At 44.2% G+C, this 14,762-nt stretch overlaps 1 protein-coding gene across 1 annotated transcript in view; it reads right to left on the bottom strand.

Moving 5' to 3' along the window:
• The window catches only part of OCIAD2 (OCIA domain containing 2), a 29,622-nt gene extending 15,253 nt beyond the window's left edge, over window positions 1-14,369 (bottom strand). The window contains exon 1 of the mRNA XM_073608462.1: window positions 14,172-14,369. Within this exon, the coding sequence (XP_073464563.1) occupies window positions 14,172-14,225 (54 nt within the window). The 5' untranslated portion in view covers window positions 14,226-14,369. The remainder of the gene's footprint in view (window positions 1-14,171) is intronic.
• Window positions 14,370-14,762: the final 393 nt, after the last annotated feature.

Here is a 14,762-nt window from a genome sequence, read left to right as displayed (position 1 = left end):
CTCCTCCATTCATCTGTCTTCATGCTTTATTTTGTTAAGAAATCACTTTTATATCCTGTAAGATGGGAGTCAGAGGGGAGACATTATGGAGTGGGGAGGGGTTCTTTTTGTTGTTTTTGTTTGTGTCTTTGTCTCATCATATGTTTGTTAGTAGGGGTGATTGAAAGGGAAAGAAATAGATACCGTATTATGAATATACTATTAGACTATTAGGCTCCATTCACACTAGCGCGTTTTTTGATGCATTTTGCATTTTGCAGAAATGCACGGGAATTTTTTAACATGGGTTCCTATGGAACATGTTCACATCAATGCCTTTTTGTTTCTCTGCATTTTTGGAAAGGGTCAGGGACTTTTTTTCATGCAAAATGCAGCGTTTTGCATGTAATACAATTCAATGGACAAGCATCAAAAACGCATGTGCACCGTTTTTGCAGCGTTTTTGATGCGTTTTTGATGCGTTTTTTTTTTTTTTAATTTTTTTTAAGACTGTAAAAAAAAACAGTAAAAAAAAAAAAAAAACGCAAAAAGCAAATCGCAGCAAAAACGCCGCAAAAACGCTACATAAACGCTGCTCAAAAACATGGCAAGCATGAAAAAAAAAACCTCCAAAAACGCCCAAAAGCAACATGCATAGGTGTGAATCGAGCCTTAGAGTCCTTAAATGCATGACCAAAGGGAGATGAATACTTGGAGAAATAAGCGTGTTTATGAATAAAATGAACTTAAGATTTGCAATGTAATCATTATCTTGTTGGAGGTGGTATGTCTATTATGTTATTTTGATGATGTACGGAACATGTCTTGAGATTCTCTTTGTGAAATAAAGAAAAGATTTAAAATTCAAAAAAGGGGAAAAAAAAAAAAAAAAAAGGAAATCACTTTAAAAAACCTCCTAGCATCTCTGGCCATGGCCATCTTGAGTAGGGGCAAATGATTCATGTAGAGTTTCATTCCTGGAATTCATCTGCCCTCAGCCCAAGCATGCACGCAGGAAAGCGTGTTTTCTGCTTAGAAACACCTCTCCTGAAGACTCGTGGGATGTATGACATAATTTGCTAAGGCAAGAAACCAGGAAGTAAGTGAAGAAATGTAAATGAAAAAAGTTTAAAACAAGCAAATATGATATACTTTCCTATCCATTTACTAATGCTAGCAGCATAAGGGTTAAAAATATTCAATGTTGATTGGGAGAGTGAAGTTCCGCATTAAGCTGGGTATACATCGTTCTTTTTTCGTTCAGTCTGGGAGGCCAAAACAAACAATGAACGCATTCCCCCATCCAAACAAGCAAGAGATGGAAGAAATCCTCCCAGTTGTGATATTTTAGTCCATATTTAAACTGCCTATATGTGGCTCATATTTCATCCGATCCAGTGAAAGGGTTGAAAAATCAAGCCATGGGTGGCCCTGCCAACTAAACCCAGCTGTCCATACTTTGAGAAATTAAAGGAGCTGGGTGAAAAAAAAAGACCACTTCAATCAGTATCAGTCACTGTTTGGGTATTCAGACAGCCCGGGATGACGGCTGTCAGAATACAATGGCAAGCAGTGGAAGATGCTTTCATTCATGCTTAAAGGACAAGTAGGGCCAAAGCTTATTTGGCTTCTCCTATGGATCACAGGAGTGCACTTCTGTGACCCATTTTCAGCGGATGGAAAGATTCCGACTTTATAGTCGGGATCCACCCAGATGCCTGGACCGACAGCTGGCTCAGCCTCTCAGCTGCTCTATCCGCTTCCCAGCCCAGCTCTCCAGAGAGAGCTGGAGGGGCAGAGCAAAGAGCTGGTGACTGACAGTCACGGCTCTCTGCTCAGAGCGGAGAACTGAGTCATCAGCGGTGTTTGATCACTCAGTTCTCAGTGCACAGCTGGCGGGGGACAGATGCAGCATTGAATCTATGTTGCATCCACCTAGGTAGGTTTTTATTTTTTTAATACCCCACACTTCTCATATTTGGATTTTTCACGCTAAATAGGCAGGGCTGAATGAGAGCAATCTGTAAGTGTATTGTTAGCTTTACACAGCCCTGGTCAGAATGTAGCAAGGTCCCAGGCCTCCTCTAGTCTAATGAGAACTTTTAGAGCCAAGAAATGCTGACATACTTCCATATAGAGTGGGTTGTAAGGCATAGTGGTTGTAATGCAAGTTAGATTCATTGGGCACCAGACACTTCTTGAATGCAAAGAGATTTTTATTTCTCTCAACAGAACTTTGGGAGAGAGGGTTAGGGCCAGGACACATTTAGGCAGTTGCAATATTAACCGGCAGACTCAGAGACTTCAACAGGAGGACAGCCATGCAGGGAAAGGCATCCAGCAAGACACCACATCTGCATGTGTAGGAATGCTGTCTCCTATGGCAACAGTCTTTACATAGTAGGTGGATTTGAAAAATGACACAAGTCCAGCCTGTGTGTGTGATTATATGTGAGTATTCATTGTGAAAAAGAAAAAAACAATCAGTGCCAAAATAAAATTGCTAACTCCTATAACAGGGTAAATGTGTGAAATCACCAATATATGTGACTGCACAGCTGCTGAACACTTACAGTGATACACCAAATTCTATATTGTTTTCTAAATAGTGCAGCACTGTGTCTCATTAAATAATGTGCATACAAAATTTATATTAAACATTTCATGATCAAAAAAATATTTTAAATTCAAAAAGTGAAAATGTCAAAAAAAAAAAAATTGAAAAAAAAAAAACTGTTCATCTGTGTCAAAGCTTCCAAAACAATCACTGCTGTGGACCAATATCCAGTGCACACCTCCACCAGCTAAAGTGCCTGCTCACCTCAAAGATGAATGTAAAAGCATAGACAAATCACTCCTCGTGTCCACCACAATGGATCAACTTTCACTCTCCAATGGTAATGCTACAGTCTCCAGACTGCTCCTCTGTGTGGGTAATCAGCGTTTGTATTGCCATCAGACAAACATTCCTTCACTTTCTCATAAGTGGTCAATCACGCTATTACTTCCGTAGGTTATGAACATGAAACAACAAACACAAGTGCCATAGTGCTCTCTGTTTGCATGTTTATTAAAAGCCACCAAAACAAATCCACTTACAAGATAAAAACTTTAAAACAGCAGGTCTCAAATCATCACTTCATTCACCGCAAATCTACACTCACGATGCTTCAGATTCGGCTCCTCCCCTCTAAACGCGTGTCGGCATCTCATTGGCCTTCATCTACGATCTTCACTGTAGTATCTTTCTCAAGCATCACCCCTGCTTCTCTGCTCGGTCCCTAGCTTGGCACTCCAGATACTTATCAAGCTTCACCCCACTGGCCTGCTCGGTCCCTGGCTTGTCACACAAGGCTGCTCTGCAAGCATCACACCAGCTGGCTGGGACCCTGGCTTGATACCTGCTGAAGTTTCCAGATTCTTCACCGTCCCCGGTTGGTGAGAATTCTGCTCCGGTACTTGGTTCAGCCACTCACTGTGCTCCCTGGTAATAAGGTGGATGGTCCCCCAGTGGTGACAGCCTCCCCTCTACCTCAGACCATGACAGGCTCCTCGGCCAGCAGGACCGTCACTTCTGGCGAGACTGCAAGCCGCAATCCCAACCCCGCGCCGCTTTCCTGCTTCTGGATAGGCCCTCAGACATTCTAGCAACCAGATGTGCCTGGGATAGGCCCAATCTCCAGCCTAGCAGCCCGGGCAGTACAACACATCCACCCAGCTGTGTCTGTACGATCTGCCTGATTGTCCTGTATTTTTGATGATCCAATTTTTATAATAAAGAAGATTTTTCAACTTTATCCGGTGTGCGGCATCCAGATTTTCCTGTTCTAAACCCCAACACATCCACCCAGACAGCCGTCCAGGTGGCACAAAACACCAATAACCTGACTCCACCCAAATATATAAGGTCAGGCCAAGGGATTTAAGAAAACCCCTGCCCATTGGCTGAGATACCTCATATACCCATAACCTGACCTTGCATTTCCCTTTGCGTATCTAATGCTACCAGGTACCCAGCCACCTAGCAGCAAAAGAGAGAAGTGTAGCAATTACAGACTTCATGTGAAATCAATTGATCCCTAACAATAGGCCAAGGTAGCTATACCTGGCAGGTAAATTTAGGAGCAATCCTGCCTGAACACCAGGGTGCTACAAGAAGAAAATCCAAAAAGGGCCATCTTTATGTATACTGTAAAGCTCAGCTTTGGGAAATCTGAAATTCCTTCCTTGCTAAGGGTTAACTACTTGTTTATTCTAGGAGCGAGTAAAGCCTGGTACACAAGGGCCGAATATCTGCCGGTGTTCCGTCAGATTAGACGACCTGTCAAAACTTGTAACGGAAGTTACAGTCGGTCACAGCCATCTTGGTACACCCCGCACTCGCCCACACTAAGGCCCCATACACACCATTCGATTTTTTGCAGATTTTTGTCTTCAGATTTACCAAAACCGTGTAGTGCAAGGGTCTGCCTGACTGCATACAAATTGAAACGCTTAAGGTTTTGATCTCATATTATATGGTTTTGGTAAATCTGAAGAGAAAAACTTACAGAAAATCTAATAGTGTGTATGGGGGTCTAATTCTGAAGTCACCAAGCGGACATCTTTTTACACCCACGGAAATCTTGCATTTCACACTAAACTGAGCAGTTATCGTGAAATACAGTATTTGGAAGTCCATGACACGGTTTTTAATGTTAAATTTTAAAAGCAGCAGTGTTCTGTCACATTAGCAGGCTTGCCGCTGCTCTTAAAAAAAAAAACAAAAAAAAAAAAAACATCAAAACAGTGTCACGGACTTCAAAATACTGTATTTCACAATATAAGCTCAGTTTAGTGGTAAAAATAAAAGTGTGAAATGCAAGATTTCAGTGTAAATAGATGTCCGCTTGGCGACTTTAGACTGTAGGCGAGTGCGGGTGTACCAAAATGGCCGTGACAAAACGTCACTTCCATTACGAAATCTGACAGAACACCGGATCAACAGAAACTAGCTGACATTCAGACCTTGTATACATCAGCCTGTCTGAAAGTATCCATTGGATTGCCAGCTTCTGTGGAATGGGCATGCTGGAAAACCAGGCTATTGGCATCCACTGAGCGCTTATAGCCAATGGCCCCCTGTCAGAACACAATAGCTCAGCGGGGAGATAGTACAGCAAGCTCCTCAGTTTTTTCTCTTCAGCCCGCTGGCTTAAATTAAATAAATATCTGCTTTCCAGGTCAGTATTTTGCACCAGTGCACGCAAACAAATACTTATATTTAATAGATTTTGCCTAAATAATGTACACGTGTGTAGCAGGTGTCTCACTCTATATCCCACGACACCACCAAGCTGGCCGGAACAATATACACAGGCTTTCCAGCTTGAGTTAGGGAGAGCTGCCTGCCAGCAGCTGCAAGGGGGATTTTCACCCTCGGTCCTTCTCCCTGTTCACTGACTGAGTTTGATGTAATATGAGCTGACACACACAGAGCTGTGCATTCAGTAGCCTATCTTGTGCCCCTATTGGCAGGAAGAAATAAGCCAATTAAAAGGCGCAGTTACAGCAGCCAATCAGAGAGACTGTACTAAGCTGCAGGAAGCAGCTACAATGGATTCTGGGACATGCAGTTCCCTCAAAGTGGCTCTGTAGCCTGGTATTCAGGAAGGAACTACAAAATGCCTAGTATGCTCTGCTGACAGGAAAGTAAAAGACTCCATTTTGCGTCCTGAGAAAAAGTTCAGTCAGCGAGGAGGGAGTAGAGAGACCAGACATTAGGGAGAGGTTCTGTCTCTCAGATGATCTCTCTGCGTGGATTCTGGCCTCCTCCGCCAGTCGGGACATCCAGTCTGAGATAACTGCATAACGAGGCGCACCTGCACCGACGGTGAATCGTTCCAGTGTAAGGTGACCAGTCGGGTTGCCAAGAGAGCCTGTCTGTTCCAGGACATTCATTTGGGCCTTGATCACATGATTGGGTGAGAGGGCATTTTTTCCCCATCTGCAGGGAACACTACACTACAGAAGGAGTTATTTGAACACTGTATACAGAAAACATTGCTGGTAGTCATTTTGCTGACACTTGTAGTACCACAGGGATAAGGCTATCCATTTATGGGGCACTGTATACAGACACCATTGTCCTCTCACCTTGAACAAAATCCTGTCTGTTTCACTTGATAATCTGGGCCAGTTGTGTTGTTTGGCCCTACTACCCAGGAGTTAAAGTGCACCAACAAAAGTGGCTAGCTGAAGACACGAAAGCTTATCTTTTCTTCAAAAGGACTGAAGCTGTTAGTACCATATGGATCCGCACACACATATTCAGGGCTCTGCATATGCATTGGGTGTGTGGGACAGTTTATAGAAAGTTAAGCCATTACTTGTTGACTTGAATAGGTGTGTAAAGTTGGGCCTGTGGTGTCAGGGGACAGTAGAGAGAGGCCTGACACAAAGGGAGACATTCCTCTGCTCTCCTCCTGCCTGGACTTATAGAGCCAATCTGGGTAAAGATAACCAATCTAATTTGATGTGCCATATTGTGCTTTATTTACCATTCAAGTGTGCCTCTGCTCTTGGGGACATTCTCAGGTTTGGGATCCCCTGAAAGCAGCTTAATTATCGGATCAAGAGCTATATTGCTCTTAAATCTCAGTTATTGATCTCTAGTTGATTACTTGATTTTATATATATTGTTACTGTCTGTTATTCTTCCACAAAAATATTGCAGTAAAAACAATTTCTGCATTTTATCATAACCTGTGTGTTTCTCATTGGTCATTGCAGTAACACTATTGCCAGGTGTGCCAGAGGGGGCTGAGGCTGTTATTAGGGTTGAGTGGCAGAGTAACAGACTGAAAATACTTAAGCAGCCCCTTCGGGGGTATCGCTACACAAGTGCAACACAAACACCTGAAATTACTTCCAGTAATGCTCAAACATCAGTACTGTGTGCGCGAGAGGCCTGCAAGCACTCCCCGGCAGATGGTGCTCTCCCATGCTCCTGTGGTAGACTGTCCTTCTGCATCATTGCATCCAATGCAGGGCCATGTTAGCATGGGGGAACTGCATGCCAATTGTATTGTACTGTGAGTTCTGCGCCCCTCATGGCCAGAGGCAAACCACTTCCCACAGTCCCCACACATGGAAGGATAAAATCCTTTCACCTGGCAGTTCCGGCACGGATTACAGAGTCATTTTGAGGGGGAACAGCACTGAGCATTGATTTGCCTCCATCAGCACTTCAGTACGCACGCCTTCCACAATTCAGCCTTAAAGCAAAGAAGGGAGCCACTGCACATGCTCTGGCCAGGCCCCTAAGACTGGTTCAGTTCTGCAGTGGGCCTTAAGATAGGGACCCTACCGCTAGGTAGGGTGCATCATGCGCCAGACCAAGATTCATCTATGGAAGCTCCATCACCAGCCACCAAACATTTGCTGTCTTCTCAGAAACCAGACCACACAGGGACAGTCCATCCAAATCAGGGACAAGGAAGGGAAGGTATGGCTTACATGACTCGTTTACATATTTCCAGTAGACAGAGAAGATTTGTTCTGGGATGTTGGGAGAATGCCAGATATATAGTTATAGAAAGATCTAAACACTAATGCCCTGTACACACGACCGTTTTTTTATGTCGGAATAAACGCTGAAGGTTTTTCAGACGGAGTTCCGACAGAATTCCGCTCAAGCTGTCTTGCATACACACGGTCACACCAAATTCCGACCGTACAGAACGCGGTGACGTACAACACGTAGGACAGGATTAGAAAACAGAAGTTCAATAGCCAGTAGCTTCCGTCTTGTACTTGCTTCAGTGCATGCGTCGTTTTTGGTACGTCGGAACAGCATACAGACGAGCGTTTTTCCCGATAGGAATTGGTTTCGTCTGAAAAATTTAGAACATGTTCTCTTTCTAGGTCCATCAGAATGTTCGACGTAAAAAGTCCGATGGGGCATACACACGATCGGAATATACGATGAAAAGCTCCCAGACTTTTTCTGTCGGACATTCCTCTTGTGTGTACAGGGCATTAGGCTTTATGCACATGGACCCTTTTCAGATATCCAATGTAATATAATTTTCCCACTTGGGAGAGCACAGGTGTCTGTAGCCTATTGCATTAGGGTGTGCACCCCAGAGCACAAACACATATGCGTGTATATCAGCAGAGCAGTGGACGGTGTCTGAATGTCAGTTTTAAAATGCCTCATGGGACATGTAGTTTTGCAAAAGCTGGAAGGCCGTAGTTTGGAGATCCCTGATGTCTTACTTTTGAGACAGAGAAAGAAACTGAGGACAGAGATTCCCCAGTCCATTTCTCTGCAGCAAACAGTTTACTATACTTCAGTTAAGAATAAAGACAGGAGCGATCAGTAGAGATTACTCACCGTGTTCATTCAGAAAAGCAGGCTGGTTAGTGAAATATTTACCAGCATCTCCCCCACTCAGGAGAGGATAGATGGGAAGCAGGGGAACGACACACCCTGAACGCACATCTATGTGGCAGAGACAGCTGTAGCTGTACAGCCGTCCATATTAAATGGCTATTGGTGGGTTTTATGCTGCAGTTGTATAAATCCCAGAATCCTCAAGGGCCACACTTTGGAATGTACACCTGTGCATGTGAGCAGGTTTACGGAAGCATGGCATATACATGCATACAGCCCGCAATTTACATTGGATGCCTAAAAAAAAAAAAAAAAATCATCCTTGTGCACGTGGCCTAAAATGTATAAACATAGCATGACTGGTGTTGCTGCGATATTAGGATGTTGAAGCAAGACATCTCATCACAAAATTAACTGTAATTTTTCAGATGATGCATAAAGTTATGGATCACAGCCCTGGAGGGACAGGTGGTTTGCAACTCCTCTCTCCGTGTTAAGCTGGATACACACTATTAAAGTTTTGTTGTTTGATTTCCTTTAGATTTACCTTCAACTACGTAGTGCAAGGACCTGCCTGATTGCATACAATAGAAAGTGTTTAGGTTTCACCTCATATTATATGGTTTTGGTAAATCTGGGAAAACAAAAAAAATTGTATAGTGTGTATCCAGCTTTAGGAATAAGCAACCTAGTGGTTAAGAATTAAAGTAGTATATTGGCGCCGGCAGCTGTCTGAATACCCGAACAGCAGCACCTATTGGCTGCAGCTCTTGGTCGGTTGACAGTTTGCTGTCTGGTTCAATGTCAGGTGGATGGGTGTCAACAAGGCCACCCAAAATTTTGTCCAATTTTTTTTTTTGGAAGCGGCTGAAATTTACTCAGTGTATGGCCAGCTTTATGACGCGTCAGATTATGGTTGAATGCTTGCCTTTCAGCTCTGTGTATAAGGACACTAAAACACAAAGGACGCTTCACACCCTTTACTACAGTGAGCTGAAGTGTGTAAAAGGTAAATACATAACATGAAGAGGCACCGACTGCATTTAACCCAGTTCCCGCATAATCATTGTACTGGTTAAACATTTACACCAAATGGAACAGCTTGTTTCCAGTTTTCTAAAATATACACTCTATGAAGCTAACTAAAATATAATATAATATATTTCAATAATAACAAATTAAAAAAGGGGGAAGAAGGAGAGATCGGGACTGATTGGTGATATTTTAAAAAGATAGCATGCACTAAGCTATCACATAACACAAAAATGTTAGAGTGGACCTTTCAAACTGTAAGGGTCGGTTCACACTGAGGCAGCACGAATCACAGCGCGACTGCCTCAGGCGACCCAGGACACGACTCAGCGGCGACTTGCAAAACGACTTCTGTATAGAAGTCAATGCAAGTCGCCCCTAAAGTCGTACAGGAACCTTTTTCTAAGTCGGAGCAACTTGCGTCGCTACGATTAGAACAGTTCCATTGCACAGAACTGGACGCTGCTTGTTAGGCGACTAGGTCGCTTGACAAGTCATCCCAGTGTGAACCGAGGCTAAGGCTAAGGCTGAGTTCACATATGCGCACGTAGCGGCTCTCAGGAGTCTGGTGCATCCTCGTTCACAGTTTCAGATCGAAATTCAGCTTGAATTTTTGGCTGAATTCATACCTGAAACGGACCATAAGACGCACAGGACTCCTGTGCCAATCACACCGGAGCCACTGCGGAGATCGTGGAGAGCCGGTCACAATTTCCTGCTGTGAGAATTGGATGTGAGGAAAGCCGGATCCAATTCGCACTAGTGGGAACCCAGCCTAAAGCTCAGTTCAGCTGAGCGTACATGTATACGCCTTTCGGAGGTACAAAGGCAAGCTGAAGTTTAGGTTTGGCCTTTTTGCATTACTTTTACTTTCCCACTCCCCCCCCCCCCCATCTTCCCCTCACTCAGCTCCATACCACACACGGGGAAGGATCTGATCGCCTCTGCCGACGGCTCCGGTAAGCTGCGGAGGGCACCGGGAGGCCCCTCTCATGCCACCGATAAAAGTGATCTCGCGGCGAATCCGCCACAGAGATCAATTTTATCTGAAAGCCAACCGTCCACTCTTAAAGAGGATACTGGGGTCATAAGAGGGCGTGGTCATGTCATCCTATGACCATGCCCCCTTATGACCTCACAGTCCCAGCATGCCCCGGGACTGTGATGTCATAGGGGCGGGGTCACCACCTATATAAGTCCGTTGCAGAGCGCACAGAGAGCATTCCGGCTGGAGAGAGCGTTGTGTCAACATCTCTGGAAGAGAAGAGGGAAGAAGACGATCCAGAAGTCCGGGCCACCGCTGGCAAAAGAGCGCCAGAAGATAGCGGTGGAGCCGGCAGTAGATGCGGATGCTGGAGACCCCCGAGCTGCCTAATAAATTACTTTAAAAATCTGTGTACTGTGTTTTTTATTGACACTTTTTTCCCCTAGGTGAATGGGTAGGGGTACGATGTACCCCATACTCATTCACATAGGGTGGGGGGCCGGGATCTGGGGGCCCCCTTATTAAAGGGAGCTTCCGGATTCCAATAAGCCCCCCGCCCGCAGACCCTGACAACCAACGGCCAGGGTTGTCGGGAAGAGGCCCTTGTCCTCATCAACATGGGGACAAGGTGCTTTGGGGTGGAGGGCCCGCAGGGCGCCCCCCTCCCCACAAAGCACCCACAACCCATGTTGAGGGCATGCGGCCTGGTACGGCTCAGGAGGGGGGGGGGCGTTCGCTCGTCCCCACCCCCTTTCCTGACCGGCCAGGCTGCGTGCTCGGATAAGGGTCTGGTATGGATTTTGGGGGGACCCCCACGTCGTTTTTTTGGCGTAGGGGCTTCTCCTTAAAATCCATACCAGAACGAAGGGCTTGATATTCCCCAGAGGGGAATTCCCTCTCACGCCTGCCGCAGTAGGAAAATGTGTTTTTCCTATTGCAGCTAGCGCGAGATGTACAGTACCCTGCCGCTGAGAACCAGCGCGATCCGATCGCGCTGGAAACATTCTCACGGCTGCGTACTGTAGTTTGTACAAAAGTCCGATGGCTTTGTGTACACACGATCGGACTTTTGTTGCAGGAAAGTTTGTCCGTTCACACAGTCAACAAAAGTCCGATGGAAACTGAAAAAGTTTGTCCGATGGAGCGTACACACGGTCGGATGTTGCTCCAAAACAGCTAAATTTGCATGTTTGTTGTCAAAAAGTCCGATCGTGTGTACGGCCCTTTAGACTTAAGCTGGCCACACGGATTGAAATTCAGCCGGTTCAGAAGGAAGGAACTAAATCAAGTCAGTTTTTTTGTTCAACATGCTGGTATGGGCAGCTTTACCAAAACTATCTACCAAACTATCTACCAAACTATCTACCAAACTAAACTACCAAACTAAACTACCAAACTAAACTACCAAACTAAACTACCAAACTAAACTACCAAACTAAACTACCAAACTAAACTACCAAAACTATGCAGTTGTTTAGGACAGACCTAAACAACTAATTGCATTTGAATCAAATAAGGTAGGCCCTTTGCATTGTATACCGAATGATAGCTCTATAGCAGAGTGTATGTTGTAAGGTTACCCCTGGTATGGATTTTATGGGGGACCACCACGCCAAAATAAAAAGTTGTGTGGGGTCCTCCCTAAAATCCATACCAGGCACGCATCCCAGGAAAGGGGGGGTGAGCTTGATGGGGACAAGGGCCTCTTCCCAACAACCCTGGGCAGTGGTTGTGGGGGGTCTGCGGGCAAGGGGCTTATCGGAATCTGGAAGCCCTCTTTAACAAGGGGGCACCCGGAATGAGTATGGGGCATATTGTACCTCTATTCATTCACCCAAATAAAAAAAAGTGTCAAAAATAAATGAACAGCTCAGTTTGACAAGTCCTTTAATAAAAATAAAGAATGTCCTCTGTCGTAGCTCCAACGGTTCTTCTCCCTGGGTTGATAACTTCTTCCTCTGATTCTCCCTCTCCAGAAAAGTAAGAGGGGAAATCTTCCAATAGGACACTTGTTCTGGAGACCAGGGGGTCTCCAAGGAATTCCTTTAATTTGCAGAGATTTCCTCACTTCCTGTTTGAATACAGGACAGGAAGTGAAGGGAAATCTCCGCAATGGGACACAGATGGAGAAAAAAAAAAAATTAAATCTGACAGAAAAAAAAAAAAAAAAAAATTGCCTTTAGTGCTACACAAAAATACTGGCTTCCACCTAAATTGGTTTGCTGTGTGTAGGAGTGAGTCAAAGTTCTAAGCAAAGCGTGAACTTCCAGATCCTGTGAAATCTACCTACTAAAGAACACGTTTTAGGAGACTTGTGCATATGAAAACATCAGAAAAAAAAAAAAAAAAGGGAAGAAGGATATTCGAAAAACATCCTATAATAACCATAAACATAGCCATTTTGATCTCATATTCCTATGAGAGTCTAGCATAATCAGAATTGGTATCAACATTTTAGTTTACATTGTTGCATTTCCTAATCATCTAATTTGTCCATAAACTTGAATCATAATCTAAAAAAACAGGTAAAACAGAAAAAAAAAAGAAAGAACAAGACAAAGTGTTTCAAGTTTTAGTATTTTAGCCTCTTCATTTTCCCTCACGTTCCGGTATAAAAATTAGAGAACAATAGCACATGACTGCACGTTTGCACTCACATAGAAACTACGTGTGTGAGTGCAGGCTTGTACAAGATTGTCATGACTTTTTAAGTGTGGTTTGTTTTTCATAAATTTTGACATGACATTTTAGACTTTAACTTTTTTTTTTTTTTTTTCCCCAGTACATCTAAGAAAAAAAAAATCAAATGTATGCACAAGACTTTATATGCAGATGGCATTATATGTATGATACAAAGTGCTGTTCACATTATTGTAGTGACTTGTTACTAGTTTAGTAACAGCACAGGAGCGCATAGACCTTAGAAGTTTCTTTATCTGGCTAAAAATGATCTAAAATCTGTGGGGTACCAGCAGACACGGTGACTGTCCAGTCGCTATTGATTGACCCTGATAAATCAATGTCAGAGGTGTCTGTGGAACTTAATCGCCATCTCTATCCGACAGGCTAAACACAAATAGTTGCACAATGTAATCAGGTTTAGGAAGCATTCAGGTGATTAATGGCAGTCAGCTTTTGAATGCATGCCCAACCGTGCCTTTAGGTCTACAGCGCCCGATTGTGTGTGTCCCCCCCCCCCCCCCCAACTATAGATCTAGGTTTAGCCCAAGCATGTTTAAATTCACTTACCATTGACTGACTCTCTAAATTTCATTACTTTAAGGCCTCATTTACACGAGTCTGAGACCCACAGTCCATGAGTGGGCTGTGTGTTTATGCGGCATCGGCCACCAGGTACAGTGTACAAGCAGCCCATGTATTAGGGTGCAGCTTGCCCCAATTTGAAAGGTGTGCAGCCCTAAAAACGCAGACCATGTGCATTTGTGGCCACACACCTGTATGTCTATCAAATTAGGACAAGCGACTATGTCTGAGCAGCCGCTGTGTCCCCAAAGACTTGAACAGGCTGCCTGCACACAGCACTTGGCGACTCAAGTCGCATAAACACATGGCCCATTCACACATTACAGGTCTCAGCGCCTGTGTGAATGAGGCCCAAACATCCAAAGACAACAACAAGATGCAGATAAGCAAATGAATCCAACGAAGAGTTTTAGGCTGGAAAGGCCATTTTTTCAGGCAGATTTCAAAATATATGTGAAGTAAGCCTATTTGTCTAGTCTACTTTGTACAACTGCATACAAATAGAACGGAGCATCTATAAAAAGTAATACTTACTTTAGGGCCCTGGGGTGCAGGGTCTGTTCCCTGGGATGGTACTTGCTCTGCCATACTTCTAGTAGATTCGAAACTATGAAACGATTGTAGGACAATAAAAAGACCTTTCCTTGTGTTCTGCTAATGGTGAGCTACAGACTGATTTTTAAACTCTGGCAGCTGCCTGTGTTTACATGTGGGAAGTGAAGGAGGCTGTCTACGCCCAGTTCTCAATGACGCTTATAAACCGAGCTGGGGGCCTGACAAGGGAAATGCCAGCAATCTATAACTAATACCTATAGGTGGATTTAAGCCTTGTACACACGATTGGATTTTCGGCAGGGAATTGTGTGATGACAGACTGTTTGTCTAAAATCCGACCGTTAGTACGCTCCTTCAGACAATTGTTGTCCAACTTTCCGCCAACAAATGTTGGATGGCAGGCTAGTAAATTTTCGGCGGACAACAGTCTGTTGTCAGATTTTCGTATCGTGTGTACACACGTCTGTCACACAAAAGTCCAAAGTATAAACACGCATGCTCGGAATCAATGCTCACCAAACAGGACACTAGCAGAAGGGGCCCAAAGGGTGGCGCTCAAGAACTGAAATC

The sequence above is a fragment of the Aquarana catesbeiana genome, linkage group LG01 (assembly GCF_042186555.1).
Source record: "Aquarana catesbeiana isolate 2022-GZ linkage group LG01, ASM4218655v1, whole genome shotgun sequence".
Taxonomy (NCBI): domain Eukaryota; kingdom Metazoa; phylum Chordata; class Amphibia; order Anura; family Ranidae; genus Aquarana; species Aquarana catesbeiana.
The sequence above is the reverse complement of the archived record's forward strand: the minus strand, read 5'-3'. Positions and strand labels throughout refer to the sequence as shown.